Source organism: Meles meles, chromosome 18, assembly GCF_922984935.1.
Source record: "Meles meles chromosome 18, mMelMel3.1 paternal haplotype, whole genome shotgun sequence".
In the NCBI taxonomy this organism is placed as follows: domain Eukaryota; kingdom Metazoa; phylum Chordata; class Mammalia; order Carnivora; family Mustelidae; genus Meles; species Meles meles.
In genome coordinates, this window is record NC_060083.1 from 42,139,765 (window position 1) to 42,160,143 (window position 20,379).

Genomic DNA, 20,379 nt, shown 5'->3' on the forward strand with positions numbered 1-20,379 from the left:
AAAGCCCAGCCTATGCCCTCTGGGGCCCGGGGACACCGGGAGAACGCCTGCACTATCCGCCCTCCCCGCAGGTCACGCGACCCGGACAAGGCCGTGGCCAGAACCACGCGAAACTTCTGCTCACGGGAAGCCCCCAGATAAGCGGCTCGGAGCCCGCAGGGGCCGCGGGGAGGCCCTGTTGTTCCGCTGGTTAAGTGCATTAGCTCCGCTCGCATCCCCTATCGCCGGTGCCATCGGACGGGCGGGGCTGGAGCTCCGCTCTGGGGCCCCCGGGCGACCGCGGCAGAGGCCAGAACGGACTGTCCTTTCCGGGGTGGGGGTGGGGGTGGAGGGCCCTGGGGGACAGGGGTTGGTAGGAAAGGACGGAAAAGGGCTGGAGGAGGGGCGGGGGGGGGGGGCAGCTGAGGTGACCTAACCAGGGAAAGGTGTGGATTTTGGACGGGATGTCCCTGAGGAAGGAGAGCCCGGGGCGGGGTCTGGGCCCGGGGTCGGGGACGAGGGCGCGGGGAGGGGGCTGATTCGAACCCTGGCCAGAGAGGAGGGATGGGGTGGTGGGGGAAGAGGGTGAATGAATGGCTGGGGAGCCGGCGGAGAGCGACGGGAGGAGCTGCCTACCAGCGGGACAGGGATCTAAGGGTCCTGGGGGCACGGAGCTGGCTTGGACCAGGTCCGATGAGGCAAAGGGGTGCTGCGGGAGCAGCTGCGGAGCCGGGGCCGGGGGTGGGGGGTGGGGGCGGTGGCAGGCAGGCCCAGACCGCCCCCCACGCGCCGCGAGTGTCTGCTGCTCGGACACTAAGGGAGATGGATGGGTTGGGGGAGATGCAGCGCGGAGCCCCGGGCGGCTCCTGGCGCGGCCGCCGCCCCCGCAGTGGAGGGTCGGGCGGGGAGTCGCGCAGCAGATAAAGGGGCGGCGAGGCGAGAGAGGACAGCACGGGCGACGGCGGCGGCATGAGCAAGGCAGACCCGAATCCCGCTGCGGGCACGACCCTGGACTCCGACCCGGGCCGGGCGGCCGTCGCCTCGGCCTACCAGCGCTTCGAGCCCCGCGCCTACCTCCGCAACAACTACGCGCCCCCTCGGGGGGACCTGAGCCGCCCGGATGGCGTCGGGCCTTGGAAGCTGCGCTGCTTAGCGCAGACCTTCGCCACGGGTGAGCGCGGGGAAACTGAGGCCCAGAGGACAAGAAGTCATCGGGGAGCTAAACGGGGATACGTGAGCGAGCCCTATGGGAACCAAGAAGCAGAGATAGGTATTTAAGAGGCGAAAATAGAAGAGGAAGAGAAGCAGTATCTCTTAGGGCGCAGAGGAGAGACCCATGGAGAGGGCATTGGGAGTGAGATAGCAGATGCAGGAAAGAGACCCCAGAGACCTCCCGAGACAGAGAGGGAGGCGGAGATGGGCGAGGGAAGAGAAGCCCCTGGCAGGAACTGCAAGGGACCTCAGGACTTCCCCACCTAAGCCTCACAGTAGGGACGGTCGTACAGATGCGGAATCGAATCTCAGAGGGGTCCAGTCCCTTTCCCAAGGTTGGCCAGTCGGTGTCAGGGCCAGGACCCAGACCCAGGTTAGCTAATGCTTTTTCCAGAGAGAGGCACACTTCTGGAGGAAGGGAGGACAACTGGGAGAGGCCAGTGAGGGAGGGAGGGTCTGAGGCGGGGGAGCCTGGACAGGGCTGGCACAGGACCCCTCCTCCGCTGCCCCCCACTCCAGGTGAGGTGTCAGGACACAGCCTCATCGACATTGGTTCGGGCCCCACCATATACCAGCTGCTCAGTGCCTGCGCCCACTTTGAGGACATCACCCTGACAGATTTTCTGGAGGTGAACCGCCAGGAGCTGGGGCTCTGGCTGCGGGAGGAGCCAGGCGCCTTCGACTGGAGCACCTATAGTCAGCACGTCTGCCTCATCGAGGGCAAGGGGTAAGGGGGCTGCCCGTGCAGCGCGGGTGGGGGGCAACCGAGGACTGAGCGTGGGGTGGCCCTGAGCCCTGGTCCTGCCCTGGCACAGGGAGTCCTGGCAGGAGAAGGAGCTCCAGCTGCGAGCCAGGGTGAAGCGGGTCTTGCATATCGATGTGCACCAGCCCCAGCCGCTGGGTGCTGGGAGCCCGGCGCCCCTGCCTGCCGATGCCCTGGTCTCTACCTTCTGCCTGGAGGCCGTGAGCCCGGACCTTGCCAGCTTCCAGAGGGCCCTGGACCACATCACCACCCTGCTGAGGCCTGGGGGGCACCTCCTCCTCATTGGGGCCCTGGAGGAGTCATGGTACCTGGCTGGGGAGGCCAGGCTGGCGGTGGTGCCCGTGGGGAAGGAGGAGGTCGCGGAGGCCTTGGTCCGCAGCGGCTATGAGGTGCGGGACCTGCGCACCTACGTCATGCCTGCCTGCCTTCAGACAGGGGTAGACGATGTCAAGGGCATCTTCTTCGTCTGGGCCCAGAAGAAGGTGGCGGTGTGAAGGCCCGGTGCACCCAGATCCCCTGTGATGTGAGGTGGCAAATAAAGAAGTTCCTCCTGCTGAGCGTCAGCTTTGTCTGTGGCTGTCTCTGGGCTTGTGGGGCTGTGGAAGCCACCAACCCTAGCCTTTTTTTCCAGAAGCTTCCATGACAGTAGGTTTCTTTACCACTCATTCTTTCCAAACTAAGGAAAGCCCAGGCCAGAGGGAGCTCGTTCAGCATCTGCTGAACGAGGCACACTCGGTCCTCACACTCAGCAGGTCCTGTTGCCTTGTTTGCAGGTGAAGCTAAGAAAGGTTAGCGGCAGAGCCTAGTTTATTAGACCAGAAGGGGAGGAGAGAGGGATAATCAGGAGACTGAGTAGAGAGTACAGGGGGAGGGAGTGACAATCCAGGCACCAGTTCCCTCCCCCAGAGCACTCCCCCCAGCTCTGCATCTGCTCCCCGCCATCCCCACCCCCACGCCATCCCCACCCCCACGTGCCTAGGTAGAGACCCCACCTGCCTACTGCCTCCAGCCAGCTGTCTGCTCCTTCCCTCCGGCCCACACTACTCACACAAAGGAGCTCACACAAACAAGGATAGGTGAGGCTGAGAATTGGTTTATTAAGAATGTCCCTTGCTACCCTCCTATCTTAAAATAGTTCTCAATATCAAAAGAAACACGAGCCACCCAAGTCTGCGGCTGGAGTCCTAGCATAGCACCTCTACACCCCAGGGAGGGACAAGGGGGCAGGGAAAGAACAAGAATCCAGATTCCCTGCTCCAATCACAGAGACTGCCTTTGGATGGAAAGTTTCTGGAGCTCCACATGCTATCCTTGCGGAGCAAGAATGTACTCAGGCTGCTGACAGCTAGCAGGGGTCACCTTTACTGGGGTACAGATACAGCATGGCCCCTGCCTGCCTCTGGGAAGGCCAGAAACCAGACCCAGCCACAGGCCTTCGCCTGTGCTACTCCCTCAGATTGCCCCCCAAGGTCCAGGCTGTGACAGAGAGGCTTAGCGGGGAGGGCATGGGGAGAGGGGGAGGCCAACCAAGCCTAGCAGAGGAGACGGACAGGAAGGCTGGAGAGGCCCTTCCTCCCTCGGCCTCCCGAGAGGCTGGTTCTGGAGGGTGATCTGAGTTGTGTGTGGGTCCTCTGAGATCTGGAGGGCAGCTGTAAAGTGGGGGCAACAGACAGGAAGACACACATGCAGTCTGGACAGCCAAACCCCACCGAGCCAGCCCCTGAGGACGTCCGGGCTCTCGGTCTGGCCTGCTGTCCCGTGCGGAGCCGCACGCAGTAGACGGTGATGGTGACCGGAGCACCTGTTTTCCTCCAACCTCCCCCGTCCCCCGCCACGTGGCACACTCACGGCACTCACACTCACCTCACACCCAGTCTCTGCAAACTGCCCTGCCCCACACTCACCCATGTGTCCTGCAACACACACTTTCAAACCACTCACAGCCCGCCCCACCCTCCACACGTGCTCACACCCGCTGTCCCACCCAGCAGCCCACACACTCAGGCCCGTGCCCCCCACCCTGTCACCTATGCATCAGTCTAGCTCACACTCCCTTACACACTCATGTGCAGGCTTCTGACCAGGAGACCAGCCAAGGAGCCAGAGGGACTCCTGTCCTGAGCTCTCTGGGGTTCTGGCCCCGAAGGCGGAATGCAGTGAGGTCTTCTGGGGGGTCTGGCTGAGGCAACAGTCGGGATGAGACCATTTGCCAATCTCAGCAGCTTGGTCCCTCGAGATCCCATGGGGAGGAGACCTGCCAGGAAACTTGGGCAGCCAAAGAGCAAGAGTCTATTGCCACCTAGTGGTGCCCTGAAGGAGGGCGGGGGTAAGAGATGGAGGACCCCCCACTGTGTTCCCAAAGGCCTGTCTCCCAGCTAGACAGACAGGTGTGGGAAGCACCCAGGCGTTGAGGGATGTGAGGAAGAGGCTGATGGGGAGGCAGCTCCCCTCTCCGCGGAGCTAAGAACACAGTTCCACTCCATTTCTCCAGGAACCAGAGGCGCTGCCCATGCTCCAACCCCAGATGCTGACAGGCCAAGCCTGAACAGACCCTGAGATCTGTGAGGGTCATGTCGGGGCAAGCGATGTGATGGGCAGTTACATGATTCTGGGCCCATACCCTTCACATCCAAGTTCAAGATGCTAAAAGGAAAAAAATCGTCTCAAGGATTCTGGGGAGAAGGGGAGCCAGCAGGGAGAGGGCAGGATCCCCAGCGGGGCAGACCCACTCCCAGGGCCTTCAGTCCAGCTTGAACTTGGCCTCCGATTCCTTCAGCAGATACAGGCTGTCATCTTTCAGAAAGCTGTGGGCAGAGGGAGGAGCCCGCTGAGGTCTGGTTTTGAAAGCACCCCATGGGGGAGAGCATGGGCAAGCCAGGGGTGAACCGTGCACAGAGGCTTCAGTCTCCTCCAAGAAGCCAGTGAGGATGGACACAAAGAAGGGGCCCATTGGGCGGCGAGTAGTACCCACCTGAAGAAGAGGACATGGACGGGGATGGTGCTGATGTGCCAGATGGCGTGGGCATCCAGGACCCAGAAGAAAGGTGGGAAGTCGAGCAGCTCGAGCAGGGACAGGCCCTGTAGCAGCAGGACCACCACCATGCACTTGCGGACGTGAGGCAGCCGATGCTGGTTCCGCAGGCACCAGGCCAGCCACCACACCACGTTCACCAGGCCTGCGCACGGGTGGGGGTGGGGAGAGGCTCACTGCCTGCACCTCCTTCTGCCCCGCCCCCCACAAAGCCTCCCCTATCCTCGTGCTCTTTGACCCCAGGGCCATCTTACAACTCTCCTCCCAGCCTCCCCTCTCCCACCCCAAGTTCCTTCCCCCTCCCCCACCCTAAGAGCCTCTCTAGAACCTTCTCTGGGAACACCACCAAATCCCTACCTGCACCCCAGGCCGGCAGTTTTACACGTGGTCCAGGTGCCCCCCTTTCCCCACAACCCCTTGGGACCTCAGTCCCTCCTCCTGCCTCACCAATAGCTACATTGGCCGCCAGGTTGTAGCCATAGTCGAAACGGACGAGGCTCAGGTAGGAGACATGCGCCGTCAGCATCAGCAGCAGGAGGGCCCGGAAGGCGCTGACCACGGCTGGACGCTGCAGCCCCACGGTCCTGCCCCGCCATCCAGAGCTGCTCAGGTGGAGGGTGGCCCGTGCCCAGAGCAGCATTCCCTAAGCAGCCCTTCACGCTGGCGTCAGTATGGGGAAGCCACTGGCCTCCTCCTCCTCCCAGGGGCCTGGGACCAAGTGCAACTGCTCCTTGGAAAGGGCCAGGGCCACTCGCTCTACCCCAGAGTCCCCATCCAGAGCAGCCTGGAGGGTGTGTGTGTGCGCACGCGCGTGTGCGCATGCCTGTGTGTGCTGCGCTGCAAGGCCCCGGGCGTGGGGGGGAACACCCCTAGGGATGGGTGAGGCCACCCGGTTCTGCCCCCAGTGCCTGATTTTGCCCCTACTGGGGCCAGGATGGGCTCACCTGACACAGCACAGATAGATGGAGTGTAGGATGACGGTGGAGGCACAGAAGTAATCCATTTTCTGAGGACAGGGAGAGCTGGATGAGGCGCCAGCGTGAAAGGAGGGGGAGGTGGGCAGGGCCCCGAGAGGACCCAGCACGGATAGGGTGCAGGGGGCCAGGTGGGGCAGCGGAGGCACTGTCTGGAAGTCCTAGGCCTACGTGATGGGGCGGGGGTGCTGGGGGGTGGTGTCAATGTCTCGCGCTCCCTCTGTCTGTCGTTGTTTCACTCCTGAATTTAATGGTCAGACCCCTGTAGTCACATTATAGAACTTGTTAAAATGTCCGCAGCAGCAAGGCTTTGGGGGCATTGGGGAGGTGCCCACCAGGGCTCCAGGATGCCACAGAAAGCAGAGCGCAGGGGAGTCCCACAGCTGTGGGCCCAGGTCCCAGTGGCTCCCTCATTGGCTGGGGGACCTTGGGCAGGCGATTGGGCCTTTCCAAGGTTCAGCTGCCTCATCTGTTAAGAGCCAGTGCTCACACCTGCCTCCCAAGGGTCAAGGGAGGCTCAGGTGCACGAAGAGGTTAAAAGGGCCTGGGGCGGAGCAAGGGCTCTGTGATGGAGTCCCTAGGAAACCTAAGAGACCTCAACCCCTTCTGGGGTCCTCTGGGACTGCCCCACACAGGAGGGGGAGCAGGAGGGGCGCTCACCTCTGTGAGGTCGGTGTCCTTGGTGTGGAAGACTGTGGACCAGAACCAAGCATTGAGGGAGACCTGCAGGGAGGGGCTAGTAAGCACGGTGTCCTGAGCGGGGGAGAAGCCCTAGGGCACCCACATGGGTCTCACTCTGGAGCACAGAAACATGCTTCCCCCTGCCTCCAAAGCCCCCCCCCCCCAAAACCAAACAGTGCCCTCAGCTGGCTGCCACCCTGACCCCCAGGCCACGGGGGCTGGGGCCTCCACAGGTTCCGGCCTGGCCTAGGAACCAGTTCTGGCAGAGCCAAGTTCCCTGCTTACTCAATCACTAAGACAACAGCCCCCGGGGGGCCTCGCCTCCTCCCCCGACCGGCAGGTGATGACAGCCCCGCCCGGGCCAGGGGAGCTGGTGACCTCAGCCTCCGGGGGCGGGAATGAAGTGGGTGGGGTGGAGGGGCTCGAGCCAGCTTGGGGCGTGGCGGGAGCAAAGCAAGCAAGGCAGGGAGATCGAGCTGATCCCACTGGGGCCAAGTCTCTACGGAGGAGGCTGGCCCGGGGAGCCCAGCTTCCTCCTGGGTGGGCCGGCCCAACCCGCCAGACCAGTGTCTGCTGCTCCCAAGCTCTGGGAGGAGCAGAAGGCAGGAGGGGCTGTGGTGGGCACGGCCCAGAAGCACGTCTGGGGCCTTTCCCCTGGAAATTAACTGCAAGGAGGCAGCACAAAACCTCTTGCAAATAAGTCCTGGGTCTTGTGGAAGTTGGGGCGGTACCCATGGTGGACGCCCAGATCACCGAGAGAAGGGTGGGCTTGGGGGTGGGCGGGGAGGCTCCTACACTGGGAAACCAGGGACGGCCCGTCAAAGGGAAAAGACAGGCAGTGAGAGGTCTGGCCTGGGATGCACTGGAGACAGGGAGGGGTGCCCTTGAGGCGGGGAACAAGCCTGCCTGAGATGGGTGAAGGCCAGGAGCTGCTCATTTGGGTCCAGGACAGCAGGAAAACTGGCAGGAGGAAGCCTCTCTGCCCAGTCCCACAGCAGGAAGGCCAGGCAGCAGGATGGGTCCTTTACTGCAGGTCCAAAGGGGCTTATGAGAGCACGGGAAAAGCAAAGGGGTGGCGGCAGGCCAGGCTCTCTGCAAAGGTAGGCAGTAGTAGAAGTCTCTGGAGGCTCAGGTAGCCCCATGTGAGCCTGTCTGGCCTGGGTCCTAGGCTGAGTCTCTCTCTCAGCTTATGCTCCCCATGACCTGGACAAAGGCCCTGCCCTCGGCCTGAGCTTCCTCCTGTGACTCATCAGGGCCTAACCTAAGTGACCCTTCCTCCCTCTCCAGCCCCGACATCGGGGGACTATTCCATGCCAGGCTGTGTGCTCTTTTGGAGATGGCCATCCAGTCCCCATTGCTGGTGCTGTCCCTTCCCCAGAGATGGTATAAGAGGCATGGCCTGGAAGCAGGGACAGCATGGAGTGGCTTCTCAGATACTGCTCCTAAAAGGTCTGTGAGGCTCAGGGTCAGCGTGGGGTGACGAGCAGACTTGGGGCTGGAGGCAGGGCCCCAGGGCAGGCCAGAAATAGGGACGCCCTCAGAGAGGGCAGTGGCCTTGGAGCCAGTAGGAGAGGGAGGTGAAGGGGAAGGTGGCAGGGACTGGCAACCAACCAGGCCTCCCTGTCACCCACAGCAGAAAGGGAGAGGTGACAAGAGGACTGAGCTAAGTGGTGGCTCTTGGGCTGGGGGACAGCATGGGACCAGGGCTTAGCTCCACTGACAGAGTGAGAGCCACCTGGTGCCCAGTTCAACTGCCTCTCCAGGGGGCCTTCCACTTACAGACACCCACCTGAAGCCTGGACTCTGCACCCCTGAAAAGTCCTCTCTCCCCTAGACCCTGTCCTATCATGAGGGACTCCTCTTCTGACCTTCTCCTCAGACTTGGGAGAGAAGTGTCATTAAGAATGCAACTCCCGGGGGTGCCTGGGTGGCTCAGTGGGTTAAGCCTCTGTCTTCGACTCAAGTCATGATCTCAGGGTCCTGGAATCGACCCCTGAATAGGGCTCTCTGCTCAGCAGGGAGCCTGCTTCCTTCTCTCTCTCTGTCAAATAAATAAATAAAATCTTAAAAAAACAAAACAAACAAAAAAAAAAACAACAGAATGCATCCCCCAGGGTTAGGCTGCCAGGGTTCAAATCCTGGCCCTGCATTTCCCATGTGTCCTTGGGCAAGTTATTTAGCCTTGCTGGGCCTCTGTTTTCTCATCTGTAAAATGGGAATGATCATAGGTTCACAAAGATTTAATGAGGGATACAAGTGCAGTGTACAGCCCAGGACAGGGCAAACATGACAGGGCGTTTCTTCCCAATTTGTTGACCAGAATGGGACCCTCACATCTCTCCACAGACTTGAGGCCAAAGAGGCCATTTGCCTTCCGCTCTTCCCAAAGGCCAGAGAAGTCCAGGTAAAGAAAAGAGGTGGTCTCCCCGTGGTGACCCCTCCCCCAAAACTGTTCATGCTGGGGGCAGAATGTCCACAGCCTCCATAATAAGATTGGCCCTGAGTTCAAGTTCTGCCTCAGTCCCTAAAATAGCTCTGTGGTCTCGAACCAATAAAATCTCTTGAGTTTCAGCTGTCTCATCTACCAGAGTGGCTTAATAAAGATACCCAGTGCACGAGAGGGTCCTGAAGATGCTGTCTGCAGAATGCCTGGCAGAGAGAAGCCACTCGTTGGACAGGTGCTGCTGTGGCCACTGGCACACAGTGGGTCCCTAAATGTCAGTCTCCCCCAGGATTCATGGGAAGAGATACTAGTTCTTTCCACGTGGAGTTTGTAATCAAGACTCAAGTGAAAAGGACAGACAGACATGGAAGGAAGGGAGAGGCTCGGAAAGACACAAGTGTGTGGCTGCTCCCGGACTCCTCCACCAAGCTGGGGGGGGGGGGGGGCGATGGTAATCGGCCAACCAGCCAGGCCGGGAAGGCGCTGGGCTGCCCAGCAGGCACTGGGAGCTTTGTGTAAACACTGAGGAAAGGGGGAGGCTAGGGGCAGGGTGCCAACAAGGGTGGGAATGGAGGGGGACAGGGAAGGCTCCAGGAGGGAGAGCAGGAGACTGTTTCAGTCTGTCGGAAAATAAGAAAATTGAGACAAATATATCACAGCCGTGAAACTGGTTGGATGCCAAATGAGCCAGATCTGTCAGGAATTTGACCCCAGTGCTAAGCCCCAGTGCTCGGGGCTTGTCACTGACACCGTGACGGTGGGGACATGTGGCTCTTTAAATAGCTTGGTGTCTCAGAAGTGGAGGAGGCAGAATGTTAAATATGATGCCTGCTGCCATCCTGGCCTCCCCCCCTCCAACAGGCCACAGGGTCTCGACCCCTGCCTCAGGCAGGGCAACCCTGCCCCACCTCCCTCTTTAGAGGGAAGAGGGGAAGAGGTGGATGAGATGGGAGGAAGATAGCTTTTTCCACCATCAAAAAGGATTCCTTGATTTCCTGCCTTTGTTGCACTGGCTCCTGTTTGGCCAGTGGGAAGTCCTTCCTGAAGTCTAACCATCATCCTGCTGTAGGCTCAACCTGTCTCTTCTCGTGGTTTCTGCAGCAGAGGCAGAGCAGTCAGTGCCCACCTCCATCCATCAACCTGCAGGGACAGTCTGGGCTCTCCGGGCCCCTCATTCTCTCCCTCCCCTCTACTTCTGAGAATCTTTCCTTACTAGACGAAAGGTGGGGAACTGGTTTGGCCTCCTGACTTTGCAGAGAGCAGGCACCCCCAGTTTCCAGAAGTCAAAGAGCTCTGGCAGGCTCTCCCAAAGCCTGGCTGATGTCCAGCCCAAGCCAGGACCAGATGTCAAGGCAGAGATTACTCCTTTGTGCCAAAGCTTCGCCAGCCCTGCTGGGGGAGCAGGTCCTTATTTCCCAGGGGAAAAGACAGAGACAACTCTCCCAAGACCTAACCTGGAAAAGGCCTTCCAATCCTACCCCAACAGCAATCAGGAGCCTCACTCACTCCAGAAGACCCAGCCCTAGACAAAGTCCACCGGCACACCCTCCATTCAGGTCAGGATCCCTCCCTCCCGTAAACATGGGCACAGGGGGCTAAAGATCAAGTGTAAAGATCAAGCATAAAATCAAAGGGAGTGTGGGCACCAAGACTCGTTCCCTTGAGGGGTGCCAGCATGTGGGGGTTCCATGTTCCAGAACCCAATATCCTGTAAGATGTCCTCAGGCACAATCCCTAGGAATCTGCCCTGTCTCAACCTGACATCTCCTTCTCTGTCCCTAAGGGTCCTCAGTAGACTGGACTGCGGGATACCAGCAGGCCTGACCCTCCCGGAGAAAGAAGCTGAGTGGCAGACACCAGCGAGATCAAAGACCCAAGAATCAGGGAGATCAAGATGAGAGTCGTGACGTGACCTCTGGCAAAGGCTGGGATCCTCTGAGTTCCCCCCAGACCCATGGGTCTATCCAAGGCAGCGCTCAGTTTTGTTCAGAGAGGTCAGGCAGGTCAGGCAGGGCTGTCCAGCGCTCTTTAGTAGGGGTGGGGGCGGGGGGGTGCAGGCTGTGGGCCCAGACAGCAGTGACCCTGGAAGAACCCCCAGGGAAAGGAGACAGGTGTACCCTCCTCAATTTCTCTGCCCTTCCTGCTTTCTTGGCCAGGACCAAACTTCCTCCTCTGAGAGAGGCCTGAACAGGAAGTGGTGGTTCCAGGCCACCCATGGCCAGGACAGGGTAAGCGGATGCCAGGCCCCGGCCTACACAAGCATCCCTGCCCCCCAGCACTCGGGGCCTCTCTGTGCCACCTTACCTCCCTCCACTCCTCTCCACCCAGCCACACTGTGCCCCACTGACCTTTCCAAGGCTGCCTGTGGCTGTCCCACCTCCCCCACCTTCCGCCCCTCTGCTCCTGCCGTGCCTCCAGCCTGAGATCCAGAAATCTAACCTCCTCTCCCCTCATGTGTATGTGTCTAAGCCTGATCAGGCCTTTGAGTCCCTGATGGAGCCTGTCCCCTTTCTAGGCTTCTCTGACAGACTTCTCCACTTAAAGGACATGGTCTCCCTCCTGACCTTACTGCTGCCAGGGCTCTGCCCACATTCTGCCCTCCGGGCCCAGCCATACCCACACCTTCCCCAGGGCTCAGCTTCTTGGGGCAGGGGCCTCAGTTCCCACCAGCGCTAACCCTGGTCTCTATCCATAGCAAATACTCAGCAGACATTTATTGGTATATGGAAAGAGCCCAGAAGAGGAGCTAAGCCCTCTATGGTCCTGGAGCCAGTCCTGGATGCCAGCCTGTCTCCCCCAGTCACTAACTTGTGAGCTGCTGACTTTGGACCAGGTTTTCCTACTCAGAACCTTGCTCAGAGCGCACAGTGGTCATGTGAGAATTGAATGAGAAAATATACGTAAAGTACTTAGGACAATGCCTATTATGTAATTCATAACAGTTATTATGAATATTTGTTAAATAGAAAATATTAGGGAGGGTCGACATTTCCCAGAAACTTAACAGCCTCCCCCCGCCCTCCTTCCAATCCCCGTCTCCTAAGTCTGAGGCTCAGCCTGGACTTCTCAGTACCCCAGTGTTACCAGTTTTCCCAAGGTCCTCAGAGACCCTGGGGTGGCCAGATGCAGGGGTGTCCTTCAGGTCTCTTGACTGTCCAGCAGAATTCCAGAGAACCGCTTACCTGCTCCTACCTGCTCCTATCCCAGGCCTTCCCACACAATATCCTAGTTTCCCCACCTACCCCTCCAGCCACTCCTGTCTCTGTTGCTGGCTCACGCGGATTCGTCTGACCTTTATGTCTTGGGGGCCCTCGGGGCTCTATCCTAGACCCCTTCTCCTCCCTCCTGCTGAGGCGCGTCAGCCTGGCCAAGATGACACGAGTGCAAACTCAGCCTGGGTTCAAAGCCCAGCTCCTGGGGCAGGTTACTTTACTTTTTCAGTCCTTGGTTTTCCAGCTGTAAACTCTGGGTAATAGTACCACCTATTCACAAGCTTATTACGGGGTTAAGGAGATTAATATTTATAAACTGCTTAGAACGGTCCCCGACATACAGTAAGAGCTATGTGTGTGTTTGGTAAGTCATTTTTTAAAAAAGGTTTTATTTCTTTACTTGACAGAGAGACAGTGAGAGACAAACACAAGGGTGGGGGGGTGGAGAGGCAGGGGGAGAAGCAGGCTCACCGCTGAGCAGGGGGGAGATAGACGCAATGTGGGCTCGATCCCAGGAGCCCGGGATCATGACCTGAGCGGAAGGCAGATTCTTAACAACCAAGCCACCCAGTTGCCCCAGAAAGAAATTTTTAAAAATGTTGGGGCACGTGGGGTGGCTCAGTTGATGAAGCGTCTGCCTTCAGCCCGGGTCATGCTCAGCGGAGAGGCTGCTTCTGCATCTCCCCTCCCCGCTAAGTCCTGTATGCCGCTCTCTCTCACAAGTAAATAAAATCTTAAAAAAAATGTTAACCACCTCAAAACATAGCTCAAACCAGTTTTCTTTAAAATCTCCCTTCCCAAGATCCATGCCCCACCCCAATCTAGCTACTGTGCCCTCTACTAAAACTTCCTAGGCCCTGCAACCACTCCCACCCCTCTAATCTATTTGCTACCACAATAGCCAGAAAATGAGCTTTCCAAGCAAATCTACTCCTGAAACCTTCTCCTCTTCAACCCTCGGGGCTTCCTGAGGCTCCGAGAGAGTCAAGATCGAAAGTGTTAATGTGCCCCAGGCTCTCCACGGGCTGGCCCCCTTCCCTGCCCACCGGCCACCTGTCTCGCACCCACTCTCTGGCTTCCAGCATGGCAGGCCTCCCGGCCTTTGAGGTTCTCACTCTCTTCTATGTGTGCACATCCTGCATCTTCTGTGTAGATGACTCCTCCAACTCTCCCTGAATTCACCTAGCACAGTCATTCATCATCCTGATCTTACTTCCAAGGCCCGGTCCTCCGGGAAGCCCTCCCTGACTGACCCATACTCGTCTGGTCCAGTGACCGCTCACACGCCCCTACAGCACACATTTCCTCCACCACACTTTTCCAGACTACACTTTCACCTTTAGTTGTGTGCTTATGTGGTTATGACTAGAGGGCAGGAACCTGTTTTTGCTTTTCTTGCTTTGTCTTTCTAAGTAAGCTCTACACCCAACGTGGGACTTGAATTCAGGACCCTGAGATCAAGAGTTGCACGCTCTCCAACTGAGCCAGCCAGATGCCCCCTGTTTTTAGATACTTTTGGATCTCCAGCACTCAGCCGAGTGCCGGCATGGGAGGTGCTCGATACACAAATGAATGGCTGCTTTGGTGGCAGGCAGGTGAGTGAGCACAGAAGTTTACAGTGGGGGTTCTGAGGGCAGCCTCGTACTCTCACACCCTCCCCACGGTCATCATGGTGCAGAGCTGTACCCTAGTCCGTGCTTCTCACATGATTCCAGGCCCTTGATGCTGGCTCCTCTGCCCAGTTGCACTGTGAAGTTCCAAGACTGCTCTGGAAACTCACATGGGACATATTTCAGTTTCTCCAGAAGGGTCTAAGACCAGGCTGAGCTCTGCGTGGAGTCCTGTGGCTGCCGTACCTCCAGGCCTGGGCTGGGACTGACGGTTGCTTGGACTCGTCCAGAGGGGTCCCTAGAAGCATGCTCCCTACCACGCATGTCCCTTCTGTGTTTGTAAACTGCCCTACTGGGTTTCTTAGTGGCTTCTGCCCTCAGGACAAAATTCTCTCCTCCCTCCCTCCCTTCTTCCTTCCCTCCCCCACGAACAGCCTGGCCTAGGACTCTGCTAGAAAGGTAAGGTCTGATCCAGCACCTCCCTGTTTTCTCCCTAGACCTAAGGACCCACAGCTGCTGTTTTTGACCTGGAAAAGACAGAGAAAGGCAGGGGAAGGCAAGCCCTGTTGGGTGAGAGCGGGGATTGAAGAGATCCTCCTTCCTAGGGGAGGGTGTAGGGCAGGAGTCCCGGCAAGTTACCTACCCAGGCGAAGGCCACGCAGGTGGGATACATGGGGGAGGAGGCTGGCACGGAGGTGTGGTAGCGGCACAGCATCACCAGGCTGGCCAAACCGTTGAGGAAAGAGGCCATGGCAGAAGCTGGCTCTTGGAAGAACAGGAACCGGGAGAAGGGCCACTGAAAAGGGAGCACATGGAGGGGGCCTGAGGGGCAAGCAACCCCCAGGCAGCCCGACCTGCTTTTCCTTGACATGCCACATCAACAGGTCTTCAGCTGGTTCCTTAGCTCTGGACCTTGGCCAAAGCCTCAGGTCCAGTCCCTGTTTGGGTTATTGTGCTCTCCTCCAGTCCCCAGCTGAAGGTCCTCCCTCTGTGCTGGCCAGCATTCACAGCACGGTCAGCCTGGTCTCTGGGAAGACCAGGCAGGCCAGTGTAGGTGGCTCGGTATGGCCTGGTGGAAAGAGCATAGACTTGCCATCCAGAAACCGGAGGTCCTAATCTGTTCCTCTTCTACCACTGACCACAGGCCTTTGAGCCTTAGCTTACTCTGACAAACTGGGGAGAATTATTCTTGTCAACCTCAACAGTCTAGAACAAGGTCATATTGGATGACAAAGCACTAGCAGGGGAAGGGTTCAGGGGATGGGGCAACGGGGTGATGGGCGTTAAGTAGGGCCCGTGATGTGATGAGCACGGGTATTATATGTGACTGATGAATCACTGACTTCTACCTCTGAAACTAAAAATGTATTCTATGTTGGCTGAGTTTAAATTAAAAAAAAAAAAAAAGAAGAAGAAGAAGAAGAAAAGAAAAAGCATTAGCAATCTGAGGGGGTATTACTATTTTAACCCAGACTACTACTGAAGAAGCAAAAGAAAACATGCTGGGGAGGGGGGTCAGGAAATTCATTCGTGTAGCAAGGTGGACATTCATTCACCCTAAGATGTCCACCATCACTCTGAGGTCACACAGCTTCCCAGACCTTCTAAGTCCAAATCCAGAGCCAAGACTCACTGGTTCCATCTGATAATATGAAAATCAGAGATTCTGAGAATAGCACTGGCCCTAAACACCAACCCATATCACCCCACAGCTCAGACTGCCTGACTCAGGGGTATCTTTCTCCTATAGCACTGTCACCATATACCATATACCTACCCCGACCCTCCAACTCACCTTGCCATGGAACTGAGGCACTTTGTGACCTTCCTTGAGGTAGAGGCCAACAGTGACCCACATACACTCATACTTACAGTCGTCCTGACAGGTCCAGCCTGAAACACAGAAATGGGACCCAGTGATCTCCCCATCATGGGAGGTACAGAGAGAGGTCAAGTGGGACCCAAATTCAAATCCAGGCTAAAAGGGCCTGCAGGTTGGAGAGAACCAGATGAAATCTCAAAATTCTAGCTTCCCACTTGGTTGTATGAGAGATGGTGGGCCACACACATAAAGGAAAGGGGTGTGTGTGTGTGTGTGTGTGTGTGTGTGTGTGTGTTTTAGGGGATGGGGGTCTGCTGTGAGCAGAGATGTTTCTTCTCTCCTTCCACCAAGATGAGAACTTTGGCATTGGACAGACTCATCAATGGATAGGTGGGCTATGTTTGTTCTTGCTGAACTTAGGCTTTGCTCTCACTCACTGGGGAGGAATGCTTGCCATCTTACCCTGCTCACATGAGAATGAAGCCCAAATTCTTCCCTCTGACTTTTGAGGCCCCAAACTGCTTATCCAACTTTATTTCTCATACTTCTTTTCAGGCACCCTGCACCCTGCTCCCTGAGTAAACCAAGCTACCGGAGATGCTCACATCTGCCCAGGGCCTGCATTCTCTCTGTTCCCTCTGGAATGCAAAGGCAGAGTAAAGAGCACAAACTTGTAGTCAGATGGGCCAGAACTGGAAACTCCGCTTTACCACTTTCTGCCTGTGTGATTTAGGGCAGGGCACTTAACCTCTCCAAGTCTCCCCATTGTAAAATTGGGTGAAAGGTAACCACCTTAAAGTGTTGTGAAAATGACCAGACCTACTGTGACTCCTGTCACACACCAGCTGACCACTATGGCCACAGGCCCAAATTTAATGTATCCATCCTGAAGCCCTTCCCTCGCAGAAAGTTCCAAGGATGATCACTGCCCCTACAGTCTCAAAGCCAGAAATGATTCCTTCCTCCTCCATATGCCGCTATTGCTTGACTTAGGGGTCTTTTAGGACTCAAATCATCCTCTCCCTTGGGCTGGAGCAGGCTAATGTTCCCGTGAAGACTATGACCCCGAATGCCAGGACCCTGGGTCCAATTTCAGTGTCATTCTAGGGCCAGTACCCAGGAATATTAAATAAATACCTACCTAACTGAATAAATAAAAAAGTAACTAAGACTGGCTGATGCTGCTCTGATCACCCTGGGGCTCCATTCACACTCACAACGGAGAAGGGGTAAATGAAAGTTCAGAGGTGGTTTAGGGGCGCAAGGGGGCGGAGCCAAGGCTGAGGGGCGGGGCTTTCCGCGGGGTGGGGCTTACCTGCTAAACTCATGTAGATTGGCTGGCGGGAGCGGAAGTGCCTCAGTGCGCCCCCCGAGCAGTTCCGCTCTTCGCACCGGTGCACGCAGTCGCGGTACACCGGCTCGCGGTCGCCCTGGGAGCCGCTTGCCAGTGCGGCTGCTCCAGCTAGCAGCACCAGCCGCGCCGTCCGCCCGGCCATCCCTTCAACCTGGCCCTCCGCCGGCGGAGGAGCTTAGAAGTCTTCACTTCCGGAGTAACCGGAAGTGCCTTGTGTTCTGTATTCTGCTCTCGGGTGACTTCCACCCGCTTTAAATAAAAGTGCCCGGATTTCTGTGGGCGCCTGCCCCGCCCCTCGTCTTACTGACATCTCCATTTATCGAGGCGACAGGGCTAAGGGAAGGGGGACGCCAGGTGGGTTAAGGAGCAAAATAAACTGGTCTTTTATCAACATGCGTCCTTTTTCTTCTCTATGCTTTCTCTTATGAAGTACGGTTATTTTTCCATCACCAGCCCCGTCGAATTTCGCTTCCTAATGTACCTGGAACTGTCCAGTTCTCCATCGGCACCACCCTGGTTTAAAGACATCATCATCTGTCGCCGAGACAGTCGCAGTGGCCCCTTCACGAGTCTCCCTGCCCCCTCCTTTTGACCCCATCGACTCCGCGTTCCGTTTACAAATTCAAATTTGACCGTGTGACTTTTCTTCTTAAATGCTTTTCTAGCTCCCAATTACCTCAGGATAAAAATCATAACTCCACAAGTCCTGCATGATCTGGCGCCTGCGCTAGACCCAAGGGGCCATGTTTGTCAACCTTCCCGGTTTTGCTTCGTCTCTATCATTCATACTCTCACGCCTACTTATTCTTCTAGTCTCAATTTAAACACCGTTTCTGAGGGTGGTAACACCTGCAGGGTGATATAAGATACAAGTGGGATGTTTTCCCCAAGGGGGGTGGGGACCTCTGCTGTCTTGTTTACCACTCTACTTCCAGCCCCAGGACAGAATTTGGCTCTGGTAGGCGCTGAGAACTCATTTCTTTTCTTTCTTTCTTTTTCTTCTTCTTCTTTTTTTTTTTTTTTTAATGAATGAACAACGTTAATTCAGTATAAGAATTTGGGTGCTAAACCCAGGGCTCTCAAATCACCAACGTGATACAGACCACACTGAGATGTAATTATTTCCAAAAAAAAAAAAAAAAAAATCAAGAAGAGGACTTTGGGGATAGGATACTTGCTCTAATATCCATTCCTTCCTCCCGACATCACCACCAGGACACACAGACATACCCATCTCATTGAAGCATTGAAGCCTTGTAGCTAGATGCCTAATTAGTGTGTGTAGATTAATGACAGACAGCCTTTCCTCCTCTCCCACTCTCCAACCGGGTCAACTTTTCCTTTTTATATTGAGAAGTGGAATGAACCAGAAGTAAAATTGGATTCCATTTACTTACTCATTTAGCAACCATTTCCCGAGTACTTAGCTCTAGCACCATGCTAGGCAAGACACAACTCCAGGAGGCACCATTCATATTGTATTTTCTGAGAATAGCGCTCAGGGGTGCACCATCCACACTGTATTTTTTGTGAACGGTTCCTTTTCAAGTTAAGTATAACTTGAATAGTATCCCCTGGAGTTGAACACCCAGTTGATAATGACTGGGAAGCTGAAAGGAACAAAACAACCACTCAGCCCTCCAGGGGCTGACCAGAAGCAATCTAGTGCTAATACTAATTTGCATCTGATATATCAGTCCTTTTCTACTACATTATTTCATTTTGTCCTTACTATAATGCTGGGTTCACATTTTTTAAAAAGATTTTTATTTATTTATTTATTTGACAGAGAGGTAGAGAGAGCACAAGAAGGGAGAGCAAGAGGGAGAAGCAGGCTCTCTGCTGAGCAGGGAGCCCAATGTGGGGCTCCATCCCAGGACTCTGGGATCATGACCTGAGCTGAAGGGAGAGGCTTTAACCCACTGAGCCACCAAGGTGCCCCTGGGATCAAATTTTTAATGAGTATCCTCATTTTAAAATAATATTTAATTAATTAATTGATTAATTTGAGAGAGAGAGAGAGAAAGAGCATGAGCACAAGCCAGGGAGTGGGGGGAGGCAGGGGGAGAAGCAGACTCCCCACTGAGCAGGGAGCCCTTGCTCATGAAGGGAGCTGAAGACAGATGTTCAATGGACTGAGCCATCCAGAAACCCCACTGAGAATTTTCATTTAAAGATGAGGAAATTTAAGGGTGCCTGGCTGGCTCAGTCGGTAGAGTTCGCAACTCTCTCTCTCTCTTTGTTAAAGATCTCATTTTATTATTTTTAAAATATTTTATTATTTATCTATTTGACAAAGAGAGATAGGGAGAGGGAACACAAGCACAGGGGAGCTGGAGAGGGAGAAGCAGGTTCCCCACTGAGCAGGGAGCCAGATGCAGGGCTGGATCCCAGGACCCTGGGGTCATGACCTGAACCAAAGGCAGCCACTTAACCAACTGAGTCATCCAGGTGCCTCTAAGATTTTATTTTTAAGTAATCTCTACACCCAACATTGGTCTTGAACTCACAACTCTGAGATCAGAAGTTACAGGCTTGATCTCTGGGTTGTAAGTTTGAGCTCCAGTTTGGATATAGCGATTACTTAAAAATAATTTTTTAAAAGATTTTATTTGTTTATTTCAGAGAGAGAGCAAGCAAGCAAGGGGAGTGGCAGAGGGAGAAGCAGACTCCCCGCTGAGCAGGGAGCCACAAGTGAGGCTCAATCCCAGGCCCGTGGGATCATGACCTGAGCAGAAGGCAGAGGCTTAGCTGACTGAGCCACACAGGCAACCCCAAAATAAAATCTTTCTAAAAAATGAAGAAATTTAGAATAGAAGAGGATAAAATCCTAACAAAGCAGATTCTGCCTTTGAGAGAACTCTGGAGTAGAGATAGGGCTCTTCTAAAACTTTTAAATTTCTGATTTCGGAGGCTTCATTCTATATTACATATTACATCAAACATTAAAAAGGAAGGGAAGGGGCCCCTGGGTAGCTTAGTCTGCCCTAGAGACTCAGCTCCAGCTCGTGATCCCAGGGGCCTGGGATTAAGCCCGGAATCCAGCTCCTTGCTCAGCAGGGAGCCTGCTTCTCCCTCTCCCACTCCCCTCGGTTGTGTTCCCTCTCTCACTGTCTCTCTCTCTCTGTCAAATAAATAAATAAAATCTTAAAAAAATAAAAAGGAACGGGAAATGTAAAAAGAACAATTTCAGGTAGTCACACATGTGGAGTTATATAATTGGATAATGTAAATAGGGAGAGGGGGTAAGGAAATGGGGAGGGAGGAGAAGCCTACTTTGGGTTGGGTGGTCTGAGAA

General features: G+C 55.7%; 2 protein-coding genes across 5 annotated transcripts; one reads left to right on the forward strand and one right to left on the reverse strand.

Moving 5' to 3' along the window:
• The first annotated feature begins 593 nt into the window (after window positions 1-593).
• On the forward strand, window positions 594-2,496 carry PNMT (phenylethanolamine N-methyltransferase). Its single transcript, XM_045985889.1, has 3 exons — window positions 594-1,150; window positions 1,711-1,918; window positions 2,007-2,496. Exons 1-3 carry the CDS (start codon window positions 949-951, stop codon window positions 2,446-2,448), a joined length of 852 nt encoding a protein of 283 aa, XP_045841845.1. The 5' UTR covers window positions 594-948; the 3' UTR covers window positions 2,449-2,496.
• A 535-nt stretch (window positions 2,497-3,031) lies between these two features.
• On the reverse strand, window positions 3,032-17,264 carry PGAP3 (post-GPI attachment to proteins phospholipase 3). Of its 4 annotated transcripts, none has more exons than XM_045986298.1 (8): window positions 17,043-17,264; window positions 15,701-15,798; window positions 14,549-14,701; window positions 6,620-6,682; window positions 5,930-5,991; window positions 5,433-5,569; window positions 4,926-5,130; window positions 3,032-4,758 (listed from the first exon to the last, which is right to left on the reverse strand). In XM_045986298.1, exons 1-8 carry the CDS (start codon window positions 17,221-17,223, stop codon window positions 4,695-4,697), a joined length of 963 nt encoding a protein of 320 aa, XP_045842254.1. In that variant the 5' UTR covers window positions 17,224-17,264; the 3' UTR covers window positions 3,032-4,694. The 4 variants fall into 4 exon arrangements, with proteins under 4 accessions (XP_045842254.1, XP_045842253.1, XP_045842256.1 ...); XM_045986297.1 differs by having other exon boundaries at window positions 5,433-5,587; XM_045986300.1 differs by lacking the exon at window positions 14,549-14,701.
• Window positions 17,265-20,379: the final 3,115 nt, after the last annotated feature.